Consider the following 17,526-nt stretch of genomic DNA (forward strand, 5'->3'; position numbering starts at 1 on the left):
GTAGAGGATGAAATAGAATACCAGCTTGACTACTATTAACAAAATGATGCAGAAAGCTTCCTAAAACTCTATGAGTGACGATAGTCCTAAAAAAAATGAGAAACAAACAACTCACTTTTTTCATCATGGTAACATTCAAAAGTGTCAAACAATATCGAGAGAAATATATCAAAACAATTTATCAAATTCCAACAAAATGAGAAATTTGAAAACAAAATTTAAATTATAATTAGGTCTACTTTACCAATTGGAAATAACTTGAGCGAAGTAGAAGCCTTGATATGAAGAATTTACAATCCAATATTTGTTGCAAAGGTCCAATAACTGGAATGTTTGGTGTTGGCTGCTAGTCTATTCTAATCAGCAGAGCGAAACCCCCAAAAAAAGAATATGATCCCTGATAATCAAAGGCATAGATGTCAAGAAATAACTTTCGAAAAGTTTATTGACTAAAGATCATAGACAGAAAAAAAGTGGTTGATTAGTTCATAGAAAAAACAATCAAAACAAACAATTGGAATCTCTCTAAATTTGGAAGAACCATGCACATTATATTCTATATGATGACATTATCACAACTGAAATCTTTCTAAATGTCGGAAGAACCCATAAGCAATCAAAAGAATTACATTTTTGTTTTCTTTTTGTTCACAATTTTAGGCAATAAACCTTGGTACCTTGATCTTTTTGAGTAGTTCGTAAACGGACATTCCGGATAACACACCTTACTCTATATTCAATTGGATTATCGATACTTGAATTCCATTCATTTCTCTAAAGTAGATCAGGGATTGAAGTTAAAAGTTGAAGGAAGTAGTAATCGGAGTCGAATCATCGTTGTTGATCAAAGTGGTCTTACTGTTCAATCCACCATTGATATGATTTATCTCCATAAATGATAAATGGATTCATGATGATATATGCAGGGAAAAGTATATATTTCAGCGACCAAACTAGATATCACTTATCGTAGAAGAGAATCGACGACGATCATTACTTGGAACGATAAACCTTCTAAGATGATACATTGGATTTTGAAAAACAAAATTTGTTGGTTATGGAGGTTCTAGGTGAATATGGTATGCAAGGAGTTGCTCAGAATGTCCATTAAATTTTAATTCAACATGATCTTGTAAATTTACCTAAGATCTACTTTTTAATTGTCTTAGTTTTTTTTGAATTTTCTATTCTTTGGTTTACAGGCCTCTTCCCTGAGGGAGATTATTTCTCGGAGGGAGATTATTGATTGAAAATCTCTTTCTCAAAAGATTTTTCTCAAATCTTATTACCTCACATTTAAAATTTAAATTTTCAAAACTAAATTATTATTATTATTATATTATATTATATATATTTACATATCAATGTTCTTATAATATTTAATTATATATATATATAATTAAATTAAATTAAATTAAAAATATTAGATGAATTTTTATTATTTCAATTTTTTAGATTAAGTTATATAATACTAATAATTTAATATATATGTATAATATTTCTTTTTATATATAAAGAAAAATAATAAAAGAGAAAATATATTTTATATATATAATTAGAAAAGATAATTAAATTATCAAGTGAGAAAATAAATAAAATAAATATAAAATATTTTTATTTAGAGAGAAAATAAAATTTAGTATATATATTTAAAATTTTATTATTAGTATATATATATTTATATGACAAATATTTGAAAATATTTAAACATAATACATACATATATATAATTAAATAAATATTATATATGGATAAATGTTATCTTATAAATAAATATAATTAGATCAAACTTCTTCTTTGTTTAATGATTTTTAAGCAAAAATAATTTTTTTCAAATTCTTTGTTATCACGATGGGGAGCTAATGCACATGAAAGAAGCATAAGACTCGACCTGCTCTTACCCACCCCACTCGGGTACCATAGCATGTCTCTTACCCACCCCACTCGGGTACCATAGCATGTCGGGAAAAGGGTTCTTAATTTATAAATTTGTATTTATATATATTTTAAACAATAAGGCATTCTTTAAATTTCCACACACATATATCTTCACTATTGTCATTATAGTCTTTTTAGCACTATGCATTCTCTTTCAAACAAGCATTATTAACATTCCATCTCAATTCAATTTTTTAAATCTCCATATATATACCACTATCATTGACAATTGTCATTTTAATCTTATACCACAAACATTTTTACAGTTAGATTGTTGAATTTAATTTATAATTATATATATATTTATATTAAGTAAATTTTTTATTAAAAAATTATCTAAAACATAGTTGATGTTAATTTTGAAGAATAAAAGAGGTAAAAAAATCAAAGGTGTGTCATATGTGACAATTGAAGAACAAGTGCATTAAAAAATTATCTAAAACATAGTTGATGTTAATTTTGAAGAATAAAAGAGGTAAAAAAATCAAAGGTGTGTCATATGTGACAATTGAAGAACAAGTGCAATATTGTTCCAAATTAGAAGAAGCAAAGTATAATATAAAATATTAAATATATATGTGACACTAATAATAAAAAAATGGTTGACAACCAATTTTTGTAACTAAAATGGGTTAATGCATATTTTAATAATTTGCAAGTAATTAAGTAAAATAAGCAAAATATTGAAAATATTATAATTTATTTATCAGCACATATGATAAAAAAACTGAAAATTTGAGTTTTTATAAAAAAATATTAATAAAAGAGTTAGTAATTTTTAAAATTTATTTCAATAACCTTTATATTTTTAGATTTTATATAAATAGAATATAAGAAAAAAAAACACAACAGGCAACGATCAATGCAAATAAGGTAGCTAAATAATATGAATTTTTCTAATTTCCAGATTTTCTTTCATAATATAATTTTCGATTTTTAAATATAAGAAAATAACGTATTTAAATATTAAAAAATTGTGCTACTTATTTATCAAATGTGGAGTATGAAGAAATCTATATATATATATATATATAATGATGCATAATTTTTAAAGTGTCTGAATTGTCGGGTCGAGAGCTGTGGTTAATTTGGATATATAGTGAGAGTAAATGGATATTTGGGTCGGATTGTGGGTTAACTCGCCCATAAATTTAAAACGATTAAAAATAAAATTAAAAATGTTATAGGTATAGTTCGAACTTGCAACCTAACAAAAACAAGTATAATTTTTAACCAACTAGACTAATAACACTTTATATTTTAAATTCAACACCAAATTTGATTAACACGGGATATTTTAACAATATAAGTTCAACTTTTTAACTAACTAATCTCTAAATATATAATGATGCTTAATTTTTAAAGTGTTCGGAATTTCGGGTCGAGAGCTGAGAGTAAATGGATACTTGGGTCGGATTGTGAGTTGATCTGCCCATAAATTTAAAACAGTTAAAAATAAAATTAAAAATGCTATAATATTTTTACTGTAATATTTTTTTACGGTTTTTATATTATTACTCATGCAAATACACGGATGCATGCTAGTTATTAAAATTGTTATACTCTTGGTTATGTAACTTATGTTATATACGTAAGAGACTACTTTAGTTGTATATTTGTAAAAAAAACTATTTTAGTTGTATATTTACAAATTTTTATTTAATTTATATATGTTTGAAAAAATTATCATTTATAAAACAATTTCCACTACAATGAGAAAATATAATGCATAGTCAATTACAATATTTAGGCTAATTTATTTATGAAGAACTTATTAAAACTATTATGCTTTTAGTTATAAAAATGATGTTATATATATATATATATATATATATATATATATATAATATATATATATATATATATATAATATATATATATATATATATATATATAAAAATATATATATATATATATATATAATATATATATATATATATATATAAAAATATATATATATATATATATATTTGTAAAATGACTACTTTAGTTTGCATATTTTTAAAATGTTTATTTATATATGTTTGAAAAAGCTGCCATTTATAAATCACGTTTAATTATATAGTGATGATTGAATTTGTGTGAACTTTGGACTTAATCATTTATTTTATAATTTTTAAAATTCGTGTGATTGAATTTATTAAAAAAATTATAGATTTGATATTTATTTATTTTACATATATTACGGTATAAATCAAACAATTCGTATATCATAATTTTGTGAATTAATATTAATCAAATAAAATTAATTATAAAATACTACATAGTAACATTTCCAAACAATAAAGTTATCCGCGCCAAGAATGGCAATTTTTCGCTGATTTCGGCTTCACTGTTCAAGAGCTCCGCGTCATAAACGTCTGCACTTCGTCTCTACCAGTGCTCTCTTCTTTCCTGCAACCTTTATAGAGATCGATCATTATTAACGGAGGACGAACTATTTCTTGAAGTTACGAAGTTTCGAAAATTGCTAAAGCGACTTTTTTCGCTTTTCTTCCGCAAGCACGCTGTCTTTAGGGATAGTGGTTTATCGGCCCTCTGTAATCTCTGGTAAGTTTTCAACGCTTCCGGGAGGATTCTCATTCGCGATCCATAAGAAACAGTCGGTCTGCAAGGGGCGCCAGATTCTTGAAGTCCTCTAATTGGGTTATCTCATTCCTTTCTTTTCGATTACAGTTGGACATAGATCTCGATCGATGTCGACGATTTGATTAGAAAATTGCTTATCAAATTCCCGTTTCACTCTGGATTTAGATCGATTTAGGATTAATATCTAAAGCTTGTTATTGAAATCATTTTCTTTTGGATAACCTTTATTTAAATCTCATAGTGTTTTATGTGTGATTGTTCGTGCCCTAGACATGAGGTAGAATTTGTATTTGGTTGATTTCGTTTGAGAATCTACCATTCGTATGGATGAATCACGCTCAACCATTATTGTTACAAGGGCAAGAGGAAATTACAAGGCAACTCCTATGGATATGGAAAATCTCCTGTCTGGAGACTCTAACCGTAACAAGTCTGGACAAGAAAAGTACAAGTTTGGAGCCTCTAATACTGGGAGAACAGGTCAGGAAATCAAGGAGGGTGCCTCTCTAGTTGCAATCAAGTTGCAATCAAGAACCTCTCTAATTCCAAACTTAAACCGGATGCAGGTATGTCTTCAAACCCAAATCTAGCGTGAGATTCCATTTGGAAACAGGGTGTATCTATCTACCCAAATTTTGATACACCTAAAAACGACCATCAAATTCATCATAGTTTACTTCTATTTCATATATCTTTTCCAAAACACGAAATAAAATGAAAGGACAATTCCTCGTCGCATTGGCTTTCACTCTTGCCTGAGCTTCCGACCCAAGCTCTCTTCAAGACTTTTGTGTCGCAATTGATGATCCAACCGGTGCTTGTATGAAGTTATATTTATATATATACACTTGATTATTTTTTTCTAAATTAAACGTAATTAATAAATATCTTGTATTTTATCGGCATTATTTGTCAATGGGAAGTTTTGCAAGAACGCAAAACTCGTGAATGCAGACAAATTCTTCTATTCTGGACTAAACAAGGCTGCAGATACATTAAATTCTCTTGGTTCAAATGTTACTGCCGTGAATGTCAATTATTTGTAAGGTATTAGTTTCTAACATCATAAGATTGTTTCTTTAGGAAGTGTTTTCTTATAACTTATTTTGGTAGTGATATTTATTTGTTGTATAGGACTCAACACATTAGGTATTTCTTTGACTAGTATTGATTTCGCTCCTTATGGATTGAATCCACCACATTCACAAAGACGTTATGCCCAGGAGAGGTTTTTGTCTTTCCCGAAGGACCTATCCATTTACAACAAAATGGAGGGAAGACTAAGGCGTTTGCTGGAGCGGCCTTGAGTAGCCAAAATCTAGGAGTAATTACCATTGCAAATGTCGTGATTGGATCAGACCCCAAGATTTCTCCCAATGTTTTAACCAAGGCTTTTAAAGTGCACAAAAATGTGATCAACTACCTTCAATCTCAGTTTTGGTGGGACAACAATAACTAAATGGAGGAGGAGACTATGAAAAACTTACTTAATTAAGCATATCATTTACACCATCTTATTTTACACAGTAATTACTATATATATTCAATGAAATGATGCATGTATGAATAAAGTTTGATTTTGCAATTATATACAATAAAGTTATTACATTTGTTAAAATATATTATTGTTATCCAAATATATATTGTCTATTTCTCTTTTGTTACAAAGAAAATACATTCAAAATCAATTCATATAAACAATGTTTATATTAAGTTAAACACAATAATATATAATTGCACTATATAGTTGGAAAATTCATATAATATAATATATATATATGTTAAATTTAAATATTTTAAAAACATTGATATATAATAATAATAATAATAATAATAATAATAAAATGTTAAATTTAAAATTTAAAATTTGAAATTTGAAATTTGAAATTTGACTTAATAAAATAGGAGGAAAGATATTTAAGAATATTAAATTAAGATTCTCATTCAACTTTTGAAAAATTTCAAAAGTCAAAAAGTAAATCTAACAAATTCTCAAAAGCCAAAATAATTAAAAAAAATAAATCTTAACAAAAAAAAAAATTCTAAAATTTTAAAATAAATCTTACAGTAAATCTATAAACCCAATCTTTTATATGAATAATGATTTGGGGGCCGAGGGTGGGGCTCAGATCGTAAAGCGAATCTATGTGGCATTGCCACGCTGGATTTTTTGAATTAAAAAAAAATTAAAAAAATTAAATAGCTTTAATCTGTGACTCTTCGCCTGCCCTTCTCTCTCATTACTCTCTCTTCTCGCTCCCTCCTGTGTAAACCCTAGTCGAGCCGTCAGTCTAACCATTGATTCTCTCTCATTACTATCTCTTCTCGCTCCCTCCTGTGTAAACCCTAGTCGAGCCGTGAGGTATTTTCTGTCTCGCCGTGGAAGCGCTCAACCATTTCCATCAATCTCTTCTTGCCGCCACTTGTTATCCGTCTCGCTGTGGAAGCCCCTTGCCTCCTCTTATATTCTCGCCGTACGTATTCTCCAATATCCAATTGCTTCTTGCTATCTATTCTCTAAGATCAATGGATTCTGCTACCGATATCAACATCCCATCTACCGTCCCCCCTAATTCCGACATTATAACGACTCTGAATGCACGAAAGAGGAAGACCATCCCGAAGACACGAAAGAGGAAGACCAACGATGTTGACAACCAAGATTTTAGAAGGTAAGTTATCTTTTGCGTGTTATATTTCGTAATAACTAGTTATATTGAGCGTAAAATATAGTTATATGAAGCGTACTAAGTAGTTATATGAAGCGTAATTAGTAGTTATATGAAGCGTTATAAGTGGTTGTATGGAGTATAATATGTAGTTATATGGAGCATAATAGGTAAATATATGGATCGTAATAAATAGTTATATGGAGCGTTCACCTTTGTCATTTTTTCAGTTCGAAATTGTCAAAAAAAAGAAGATTGCCGAAAACAACGATTCCAAACATCCGCACTTCTCCTCAGGGCCTATGTAAACTCGTGAATGGACTGTCGGACCTCTAGAAGCAAGCTGTCAAGGACATCGGCTTCGGCTCTCTCCTTTCCTTACGTGTCTCCAAATTGCCATCCTCAATTGCAATGTATTTGTTTGAACACTTCGATAAACTAACGTGTTCCCTGAGACTGAGCAACCATCAAAATATGGTTATTGACGAGGATGATGTACAATGCATACTAAACATCCCTAGAGGAGAGATCGACGTAACTGAGTCCATTGGTAAAAATAGTGACGGACCTGAGTACCTCGCCATACTTAGGGCTTGGAGGATGAGATGGGTAGGGAGTGAAACCAGCGGTGCTCCCATCATTTCCTCTATGCCAGAGGTAATTCTAGCAAACACAACTGCCGATGACGACTTCAAACGTGACTTCGTTGTGTACGCCGTCTCCAGCTTCTTGTGGGCCACTGAAAGTCCAACTTGCAGGTAAAAATCTCCAGCTTCTTGTATTTTGTAGTTACATTTAGCGTTATATGGATATTATTGTATAGTTATATGGTTCGTATTGTATAGTTATATGATGCATATTATAGAGTTATATGGAGCGTTATAGGTAGTTATATGGAGTGTTATATGGAGCGTAATATGGTTTTATCATTTTAGTCTAATTGAATCCTGTTTTCAATATGCAGGTCTAAAATCTTGAAATCACTAGTTCATGTTGACAGTATTAAGGACCTAAATTGGTGTCGATTCACATTAAATGGACTTGTTGAGAGTATGATCAAATGGAAGAAGAAACGAGACTCATTTTTCCACGGACCAGCAACCTACGACAATGAACGAGCCATTTTGAATTTATACCTTCCAAGTCCTAGTTAAATTGATTAAAATATTTATGCTTAGTAAAGCTAAAAAAACTTAATATAATGTTGAATTATGCTTATAGTTTATTGTTTGTGGTATCATAGTCAAATCATTTATTTGAGATCTATATAATGAGGCAATCAGCTCAATATAACGAAGCAACAAGTACAATATAAAGAGTAAATGAGCTCAATATAACGAAGCAATAAGTACAATATAACGAGTCAATAATCTTAATATAACGAAGCAACAAGTACAATATAATGAGTCAATGATCTCAATATAACGCTGAAATAAGCTCAATATAACTATAATAATGTGGTAAAAGAGAATTGAGTGGAGACTATTGTTTGTGGTATAGTAGCTGGGTCATTGAATTGTTGCGCATCTGTTGGTTCATCCCGCATTTTTTTCTATAACAAAATTTAACAAGGCAATTAGTTAAATATATTACATCAATATAACTAGGCAATGAGCTCTATATAACGAGTAAATGAGCTCAATATAACAAAGTAACTAACACAATATAACGAGTCAAAGAGGTAAAACTAACCTATGTTGAATGTTTGGACCTGTTAATTACTTTTTCTACGACAGATAATTTTCGTTTCGTTGGTGGCCTACCTCGAGCCCTCACTCTAACCGGAGAGTGAATCACTTTCTCGGTTGGAATAAAGGTGTAAATATAAAGGTGGAATGAGCTCAATATAAAGATGTATATATTTGTGTACTGAGCTCAATATAAAGGTGTATTGAGCTCAATATAATAGTGTATTTAGATCAATATATATGTGTATTGAACTCAATATAACCGTGTATTTAGCTCAATATATCCGTGTATTGAACTCAATATATTCGTGTATTGAGATCAATATAATGATGTATTGAGCTCAATATAACATGTCAATATAAAGTTGTATTGATCTGAAGATAAAGGGAGGATAACGATTAAAGATAACGATGAAAAAACACAATATCAAAACATAGTAGTCATATGGATTACCCGAACAATGTCAATATAAAGTTGTATTGATCTGAAGATAAAGTGAGGATAACGATTAAAGATAACGATGAAAAAACACAGTATCAAAACATAGTAGTCATATGGAGTTACCCGACCACCGTCGATATGGTTCTCCGGAGCAGCCACCGTCGAAATGTATTTATATCGAGTTATATCCCGGCCGCCGTCGATAAGGTTTTCCGGAAGAACTGAATATATTCTAGGGTTTACAAGAAAGGTTGTCTTGGAGAGGATAGAGAAAAGAGAGAAAGTAGTTCCGTGCGGTTATATTTCTTTCTCAAATCAAAAAGCGAATCTATGTGGCTTTTTTTTTACACGCTGGCAAAGCACACATGGCAGCCACGTAGGATTCGCTGTATGGTCGGAGGCCCAGCATCGGCCTCCCTATCACGGCCCCTTTTATATATATATATATATATATATATATATATATATATATATATATATATATATATATATATATATATATATATATATATATATATATATATATATATATATATATATATATATATATATATATATATATATATATATATATAGAAGTTTCATTGGGCTTGGCCTGGCAACCAAATACCATCGACTCGACGTTCCAATTTGCGCCTGGCAAATAAATGCCGATGACGATTCAACCACCGTGAAAATCGCCGAGGATATAGTCGTCTTCCCTGTCTATTCCTCTTCTCCAGCATCATTGCGTTAGGGTTGAAGCAGTCAAATTCTTAGTTTGTTCATAAGCCAGAAGAAAAAGACGGACTTCGTTTGTTCATATAAGGCAGAAGAAAAAGACGGACTTGGTTTACGGGTTCATCAATATATTCTCAACTAAACCCAACATTTAAGGTGTGTCCGGTTTCTTAATTGCTTTCGATACATTCTACAAACCTTCTCCAACTCATTCTCTCTTTTACAAATTCTTGCTTATCGATACTACTGCTCTGCATTGAGGTTTGGCGGCGCCCGCCGCAGGATTAGGGTTTGCCTTTCTTCGGACTAATTTCTTTTTCGTTAATTGATTCTGGGTCAGTCGGTTTTAGTGTGTTCTCTCTTTGATTATTGCTGACATATATGTTGTTATTCAGCTGTTGGGTAATTCATCCGACTGCGTTCTGTGTTTTCTGCCAATGTTTTTTTATTAGAGTTTTGTTTCCTGCAATGAGTTTCTAACTGTAACACCAAGTATTCAATCTTCTTCACGCCTTTGTTCAAGGTGGGGGGAAGAAATATTGTTAATTTCTTGGAGTGAAGAGAGAACAACCCTAGTGACCCTATTTACATCTATGGATCGCTTTCGTTCCTCTTCTGATTTTGGTTCGTTTTTCTCCTCTTTTTTAGGTTTGTATTGTTTTCTATGTTTTTTCTCGTTAATCTGTGTTTGATTGTCTTCAGTTTCTTTGTTTATTTGTTGTTGTAAGTTTGACAAATGAAGTTACTTGCATACCCACGACCAACATATTTTGTTTTTCAAAATTCTCAATTACTGATAATAATGATACGATGCCCTAAAATTGAATCCGATTATAGTACTGTTACCGATTCTAGTACTGTTTTTCAAAAGAGAATATTAATTTGGAGGAAGCGAAAAGAGATAGCAGATTTAAGAGGATATAGTATTAGGAAGCAGATAGAACATTAACCGGGAAATCTAATTAGTAATTCTTCTCTTGAGATCATAACTCCAGCATTGTTGAGACTTGATAACACTAACCAGGCTTAGGGAGATCTTCCTTAAACAAGACGAGACAATATGAAGTATAATTCTGAAGAGAAATTTTCATCGTTTTGATAAATTCAATCCCAAGTACAATTCTTGTGGTCAAAGCAGACTTAGAGAGATCTTCTTTAAACAAGACAATCTTATCCAATTGTTAGATGAAGATGATGATGAGGAAGATGAAGATGAAGAATTTGTGCCCACACTCATTCCTGATGTTGGTAAGTTTTGCTTGCTAAAGTTGAATACATATGTTAAAATGGTCTTATCTTCTTATAATTTATTTTGTAATGATATATATATTTTACAGCTAAGGTAGAGGCTGCAAAACCCATTGCAACCAAGGCTAAAACTGCTGCCAAGCAAAAGGTGAGCATTGTTGAGCCAAAAAATGATAGCTCTGATGAATCTGAAGATGATTCTGATGAGGTAATTCATGTTTTACTGTTATTCAGATAATGAATTTTTTTTGAAGAAGGTTCAAATAACCTATCTAATATTTGATTGATTTGTGGTTGTTGATTTAGGATATGGAGGGGGATTCTGATGACTCGGATGATGATAAAGATGACTTTGATGATGAAGAGGAAACCACAACTCCCAAGAAGGTATCTTTTATTTTACTTTTTCTTTTCGGTTGCCAAATGCTTTTTGCGGGTCTACTCTAATATGTTGACAATGTTTTCTATTGAAGTCTATTAATGATAAGAATAGAGCCAATGATTCAGCTTCAAAGACTCCTGTTCAAGCCAAGAAGGCTAAGGCTGATACCACCCCTCAAAAGAAAGGTAAGCAAATTGAGTTTCCAAAAAATCACTTTTTCCATTAAATATCGACACAATTATGGACTCTTTTTGGATGATGCAAGTATTATAAATTTCAGATGGCAAAAAGGTAGCTCATGTAGCTACTCCTCATCCTGTAAAGAAAGGGACAACAAAGCCCAAAATCTGTAAAGGTAGCTAATGTAGCTACTCCTCATCCTGTAAAGGGATTGTTTAAGAGTACTTTGATGATCTGTTTCTATTCTGATTGTTCGTTTTTTTATTCATATTTTTCGATTTCAATTTGACGAAATACACTTTGGTCTATTTCTAATTCAATAACATAATAACACTGTTGTTTGAACCAAATTTTCCCAGGCGGTAGAGATTAAAAAGAAGCTGACCAAGAAGCATTTCATACATCATGTCTTTGGGTATGAACATTTGGTAAAATTGATTATCCAAATTATTTTGTAGGTTATTGTCATTTTTGGAACCTATTTATCCCCCGATCTCAGAAAATCGATCTATCTTTTTTCAGGCCCCAACATTAATAAAGACAAGGTAATTAGACTGACAGAAGTGCAAGCTCGGAGCTTGTGAATGGGAACTTCACTATTTCACAACTATGGCAGAATCCTTTACCCAAACTGCTATTCACGCGCTCAAAAATTTCCGAATGGTCTCTCTCTCTTTTTCATTCTTATCATCACATCCACGAATTAATGACAAGAAGTTACTGCATTCTGGGTATTCTGGGTCTTACTGAAAAAAATGTGAAGTATATTCAAGAAATTGTTACAAAAGTTCTTTAACTTATGAAATGCTGCAGTTGTATTTATTATTTTATTTCATTCTCTCTCTTACTACACATTATGATCTAACATGTTTGTTGGATAGAAAATTTAATCCTTGTTATTTTGATAGCATATGCTCTTGATGTGCACTCCAAATTGCAGGTTTCTTCTCCGTGGTTCTTGGGACAAAATGTTATCCTATGATAGTTGCGTCTAAGAATTTGCAGACTGGGTCTTATGAAGCTGGAGGAAGCTACGTGCCATTTAAAGAAACTAAAGAACAATTACTAGCAAAGGTATTTTATCAGCTAAGCATACGAAGGGCTACTTTTGTCTTCTTCTTTTGTCGGTTTTGGACATCTTACTAGACAACCGACTTTATATAGACCTTAAGAAATGGTTGAAGATCCTGTCCTGTTGAAGACAGTTGAGATATTGAAGCCCACTAATGAGAGATCCTGCTGAATTTGATATAGTTTTTTTTTTATCCGGGAATTGTTATCTATTGGAACTAATGGTGCAAATTACGAGAAAATGTAGATATAAAAAACGTGTATAAAACATGTAGTGAAATGAACTAAAATAATCTCTTTATTATTGCATTGACATTATTGAATAGTTGTAACTTGATTTATTTATTTAGTTCTTTTTTTGATATACAACTATTTACACTTTTATATTTTGTATGTTAAACATGTTTAATCTCAGATCATGAAAGTGAATCAAATGAGGGACCTAAATATATCGAATATTGTTGCCATGGATGGAGCAAAGCCGCTTGTTGGTCCATACATGTATAATAATTCTGTTTATTTTTTTGATGTGTTACTTTATATATAATTGTTTGCATAACACTGTACAATATATTTTAATTACAGGATATTATTAGCATTCTCATTCATTATATATCGTTTATTAGGTAAGTTTTCTTTTCATTATATTTAAATTTATATTTTGTTTTAAATACATAATATGATTTTATGTATTATAGGTTTATTTTTTTGATGTATAATATAATTTTTTATTTTTAGATTTTAAAAATTATAAGAATTCAAATATATTAAATTTAAATCTTATTTTATATTTTATATTTAATAATATTTAATTTAAATTTTAAATACATCAAATTTAAATCAAAATTATTACTTTATTTAATTTTATTTTTAACATATAATTACTATACAAATTTATTTTCTCATTAAATTTTAATTTTGTATTAAACATATTTTTATTAAATTTAAATTTGCATTTAACTTATAAAAAAATACATATTTTCTATTTAATCTAATATTATATAAAATTTTCATTTAACTTTTTTTTATTAAATTTAAATTTTCATTTAACATATTTTACATTAAATTTTATTTCTTTTTATACTTATATATTTCTCAAGAATATATTTTTTAAATACTCTTATTATTTTTATAAATAATTTTAAATTTTGAATCAAACTTATTTTTATCATTAATTCATAAATAATTTTTTTTATTTTACATTAAACATAATTTTCAATAAACTTAGAAAAATTGTAATTATTTTTAATTTAATCTAATATAATTTGATTTTTGTATTAAACGTATTTTCATTAAATTTTAATTAGTCTTAAATTTATTATTAATTCTTAAAAAACAATTATATTTTACATGAAATTTATTTAATTAAATTTAAATTTGCATTAAACTTATTAAAATTAAAATTTTCTATAAATATAAATTAATTTAAATTTAAATTTGTATTAAGCTTTTTATAAAAATATTTATAGTCTAATATAATTTAAATTTAAAATTTGCATTTAACTTATTAAAACAAAATTTACATTATATTTTATTTAATTTTTTTCTTATACATTTTTTATATCAAGAATATTATTTGTCTTTTAAAGATTTATATAATATTTATAAATAATTTAAAATTCTCAATTAAACTTATATTATATCATTAATTCATAAACATACTTTTATATGTTTTTAAAATTAAAATTTGTATTAAATTTAAATTATTATTTTTATTTAATATATTGTAATTTAAATTTTCATTAAATTTAAATTTTGCTTTAAAATGATTTTAATTAAATGTAAATTTGTATTATTTTTTTTAAAATATATTTTGAATTAAATTTTATTTATTTTTTTACTTATATATATTTTTAATAAGAATGTTTTTTTAAAATATTATAATAATATTTATAAATAATATTAAAATTTTAATTAAACTCATATTAATCATTAATTTATAAACACATTTTTATATTTTACATTAAATGTGTTTTCATTAAATTTAAATTTGTCATAAAATTATTAAAATTTCACTTTTTTTCTATTTAATCTAATATAATTTAAATTTTGTATTAAACTTACTTTTATTAAATTTAAATTTGAATCAAGTTTATTTAAAAAATATTTTGTTTTAAATTTTATTTAAATATTTACTTATATATTTTTATTTAAAAAATATTTTGTTTTAAATTTTATTTAAATATTTACTTATATATTTAGTATATTAAGAATATTAATTATTTTTTATATATTTCGTATAAATAATGTTGAATTAAAATAATATTTATCATTAAAACATAAACAAACTTTCATATTTTGCATTAAATTTATAAAAATGATATTATTTCTATTTAATCTAATATAATTTAAATTTTTCAAAAAACTTATTTTTATTAAATTTAAATTTGTATTGAATCTATTAAACACACATTTTGAATTAATATTTATTTATTTATTTATTTATATATTTATTATATTATGAATATTATTTTTTACAAAATATTCTTATTATGTTTATAAATAATTTTAAATTAAACTTATATTTATCACTAATTCATAAACAAACTTGAATATTTTGTATATTTTAATTAAATTTTAATTTTAATATTAGTATTAAATAACAGACCAATATTTTAGAAAAGAAATTAGAATTAAATTTAAATTTTACATTAGTATTATTATGTTTTGTGCTTGATAATGAGAAAGACTCAAACAAGATCTTTAGGGAATCTTCAAGAACATTGTATAAGTAGAGGTAAGAGGAATTTTCGCATTACAATAATACTATAATAGTGAAAGTCCGAGAATGCACTTATCACGAACCGGGTGAAACGATTTAAATAAATTCAAGAAGCGATGATCTAGTTGGATCAATACCAAGGTGAAGTGTGTTGTTCGGGATGTCCGTTTACGAACTAGGAAGATCAATGTAAGGTTTGTTGTCTAAAATTTTGAGTAAAGATTTGAATAGAAAGATAAAAAAAATATAATTCATTAAAGATTTGAGTAAAGATTTGAACAGAAAGATAAAAAAAATTTAGAGAGATTCTGACTGTGATAATGTCATCAAAGAATGTATTGGATCGAATTAACATGTAAAAACTATTGATTCATTGTTTTTTCTATGAACTTATCTACTTTTAATGGTAATTCTATAAAACCATTAATGAACCTCTAAATTCATTATTTGGACCGGAGCTTTGTCATCATCTTCTTCCTACTAGTACCCATGTCCCATCTCATCTTTCAACTAAGATATTTTGTCAATAAACTTTCTGAAGTTCTTTCTTGACATCCATGCCTTTGATTTTCAAGGATTAGAATTTTTTAAGGATTTTTTGCACTGCTGCTGATCAAAATAGACTGACAATAAGCATCAAACATTCCAATTATTGGTTATATACCGAATACTAATGGACTTTTTAAACCACAATTGGATGATAAACTCTCCATATGAAGGTTTCTGCATTCGCTCAAGTTATTTTCTATATGGTAAAGACTTAATTATAATTCGAAATCTTTTTGAAATTTTTAATTTTGTTTGAATTTGATAAATTGTTTTGATACATTTATCACGATATTGTTTCATACTTTTGAATATTAGTGTGATGAAAAATAACATGTTTATTTCTCGTTGTATTTCAGCACTACCCTCATTCAAAGGGTTTTAGTAAATTTTCTACATCAATTTGTTAATAGCAGTCAAGATAGTGTTCCTTTTTATCCTTTGCATCATTTAAGTTTTAGGCTTGTCACAAGATGACAAACAACACAAAATACGTGACCGCAACAACATGCATCATAAGCAAAACACTTCTTTGTCGATAAAAAAAAATAATCTTTAATGCACAGGTTGCACTACATATTCTCTATGCAATCTGAATTTTGAAACTATTGATACATTTCTTTTTAGTTTCTACTTTTAGCATACAAGGATAATGTGTCATGGTCATTCCAAACTATAGTTCTGTCTTGTTTTTATATTTAACAATTTCTACGCATTTTCATTATTTGCAAATTCATATGCAGTATGTTACTTGTCAGGTAAAGTTGATGGAGATGTCAGAGTTAGAGACCCTCATCTTAAGAGATTCCGTGAATTTAAGGGATATTAGAATAACTCTTAAATTATTCAGAGAGTTGATCCTAAGATAATTAATGGTTTGGCTGACAAATTTGTTCAACACAAAACATATCATGTTGATCCGAATTCTTTGGTTATCTTTGGAGAGAAAATATGGTGCTAGTGGCTGGACTTCTAAATTTGAGCGGGTAGAACAATATACTTAATTGAATGAAGTAAACATAATTTTGTTCTGTGATGCTCTCTACATATTTATAAAGTTTTAATGATTTTAATTTTATCATCCTTTTGGACCTGTTTCAAAAACACGAGAAAATCTAAATGCGGAAAAAGTGTAAAATATTTAGTGGAATGAACTAAAATTATCTTTCTATCATTGCATTGACATGATTTTTTTATACTCACACTCTATTGAATCTATTGAATGGTTGTAACTTGATGTATTTATTTAGTTCTTTCTTTTAATTTACAACTATTGACACCTTTATGTTTTTTATGTTATATATGATTAAATATATCGCATATTGCTGCCA

At 28.2% G+C, this 17,526-nt stretch overlaps 1 protein-coding gene and 1 pseudogene across 1 annotated transcript; both read left to right on the forward strand.

Moving 5' to 3' along the window:
• The first annotated feature begins 5,085 nt into the window (after positions 1 to 5,085).
• On the forward strand, positions 5,086 to 6,079 carry LOC124921846 (annotated as a pseudogene).
• A 1,591-nt stretch (positions 6,080 to 7,670) lies between these two features.
• Positions 7,671 to 12,712, forward strand: LOC124926439 (histone deacetylase HDT1-like). Its single transcript, XM_047466669.1, has 8 exons — positions 7,671 to 7,954; positions 11,113 to 11,294; positions 11,384 to 11,502; positions 11,601 to 11,681; positions 11,768 to 11,861; positions 11,957 to 12,031; positions 12,216 to 12,271; positions 12,379 to 12,712. The coding sequence occupies exons 1-7, from the start codon at positions 7,671 to 7,673 to the stop codon at positions 12,227 to 12,229; spliced, it is 849 nt and encodes a 282-aa protein (XP_047322625.1). The 3' UTR covers positions 12,230 to 12,271; positions 12,379 to 12,712.
• The last annotated feature ends 4,814 nt before the right edge of the window (positions 12,713 to 17,526 follow it).

Source organism: Impatiens glandulifera, chromosome 1 (assembly GCF_907164915.1).
Source record: "Impatiens glandulifera chromosome 1, dImpGla2.1, whole genome shotgun sequence".
Classification (NCBI taxonomy): Eukaryota; Viridiplantae; Streptophyta; class Magnoliopsida; order Ericales; family Balsaminaceae; genus Impatiens; species Impatiens glandulifera.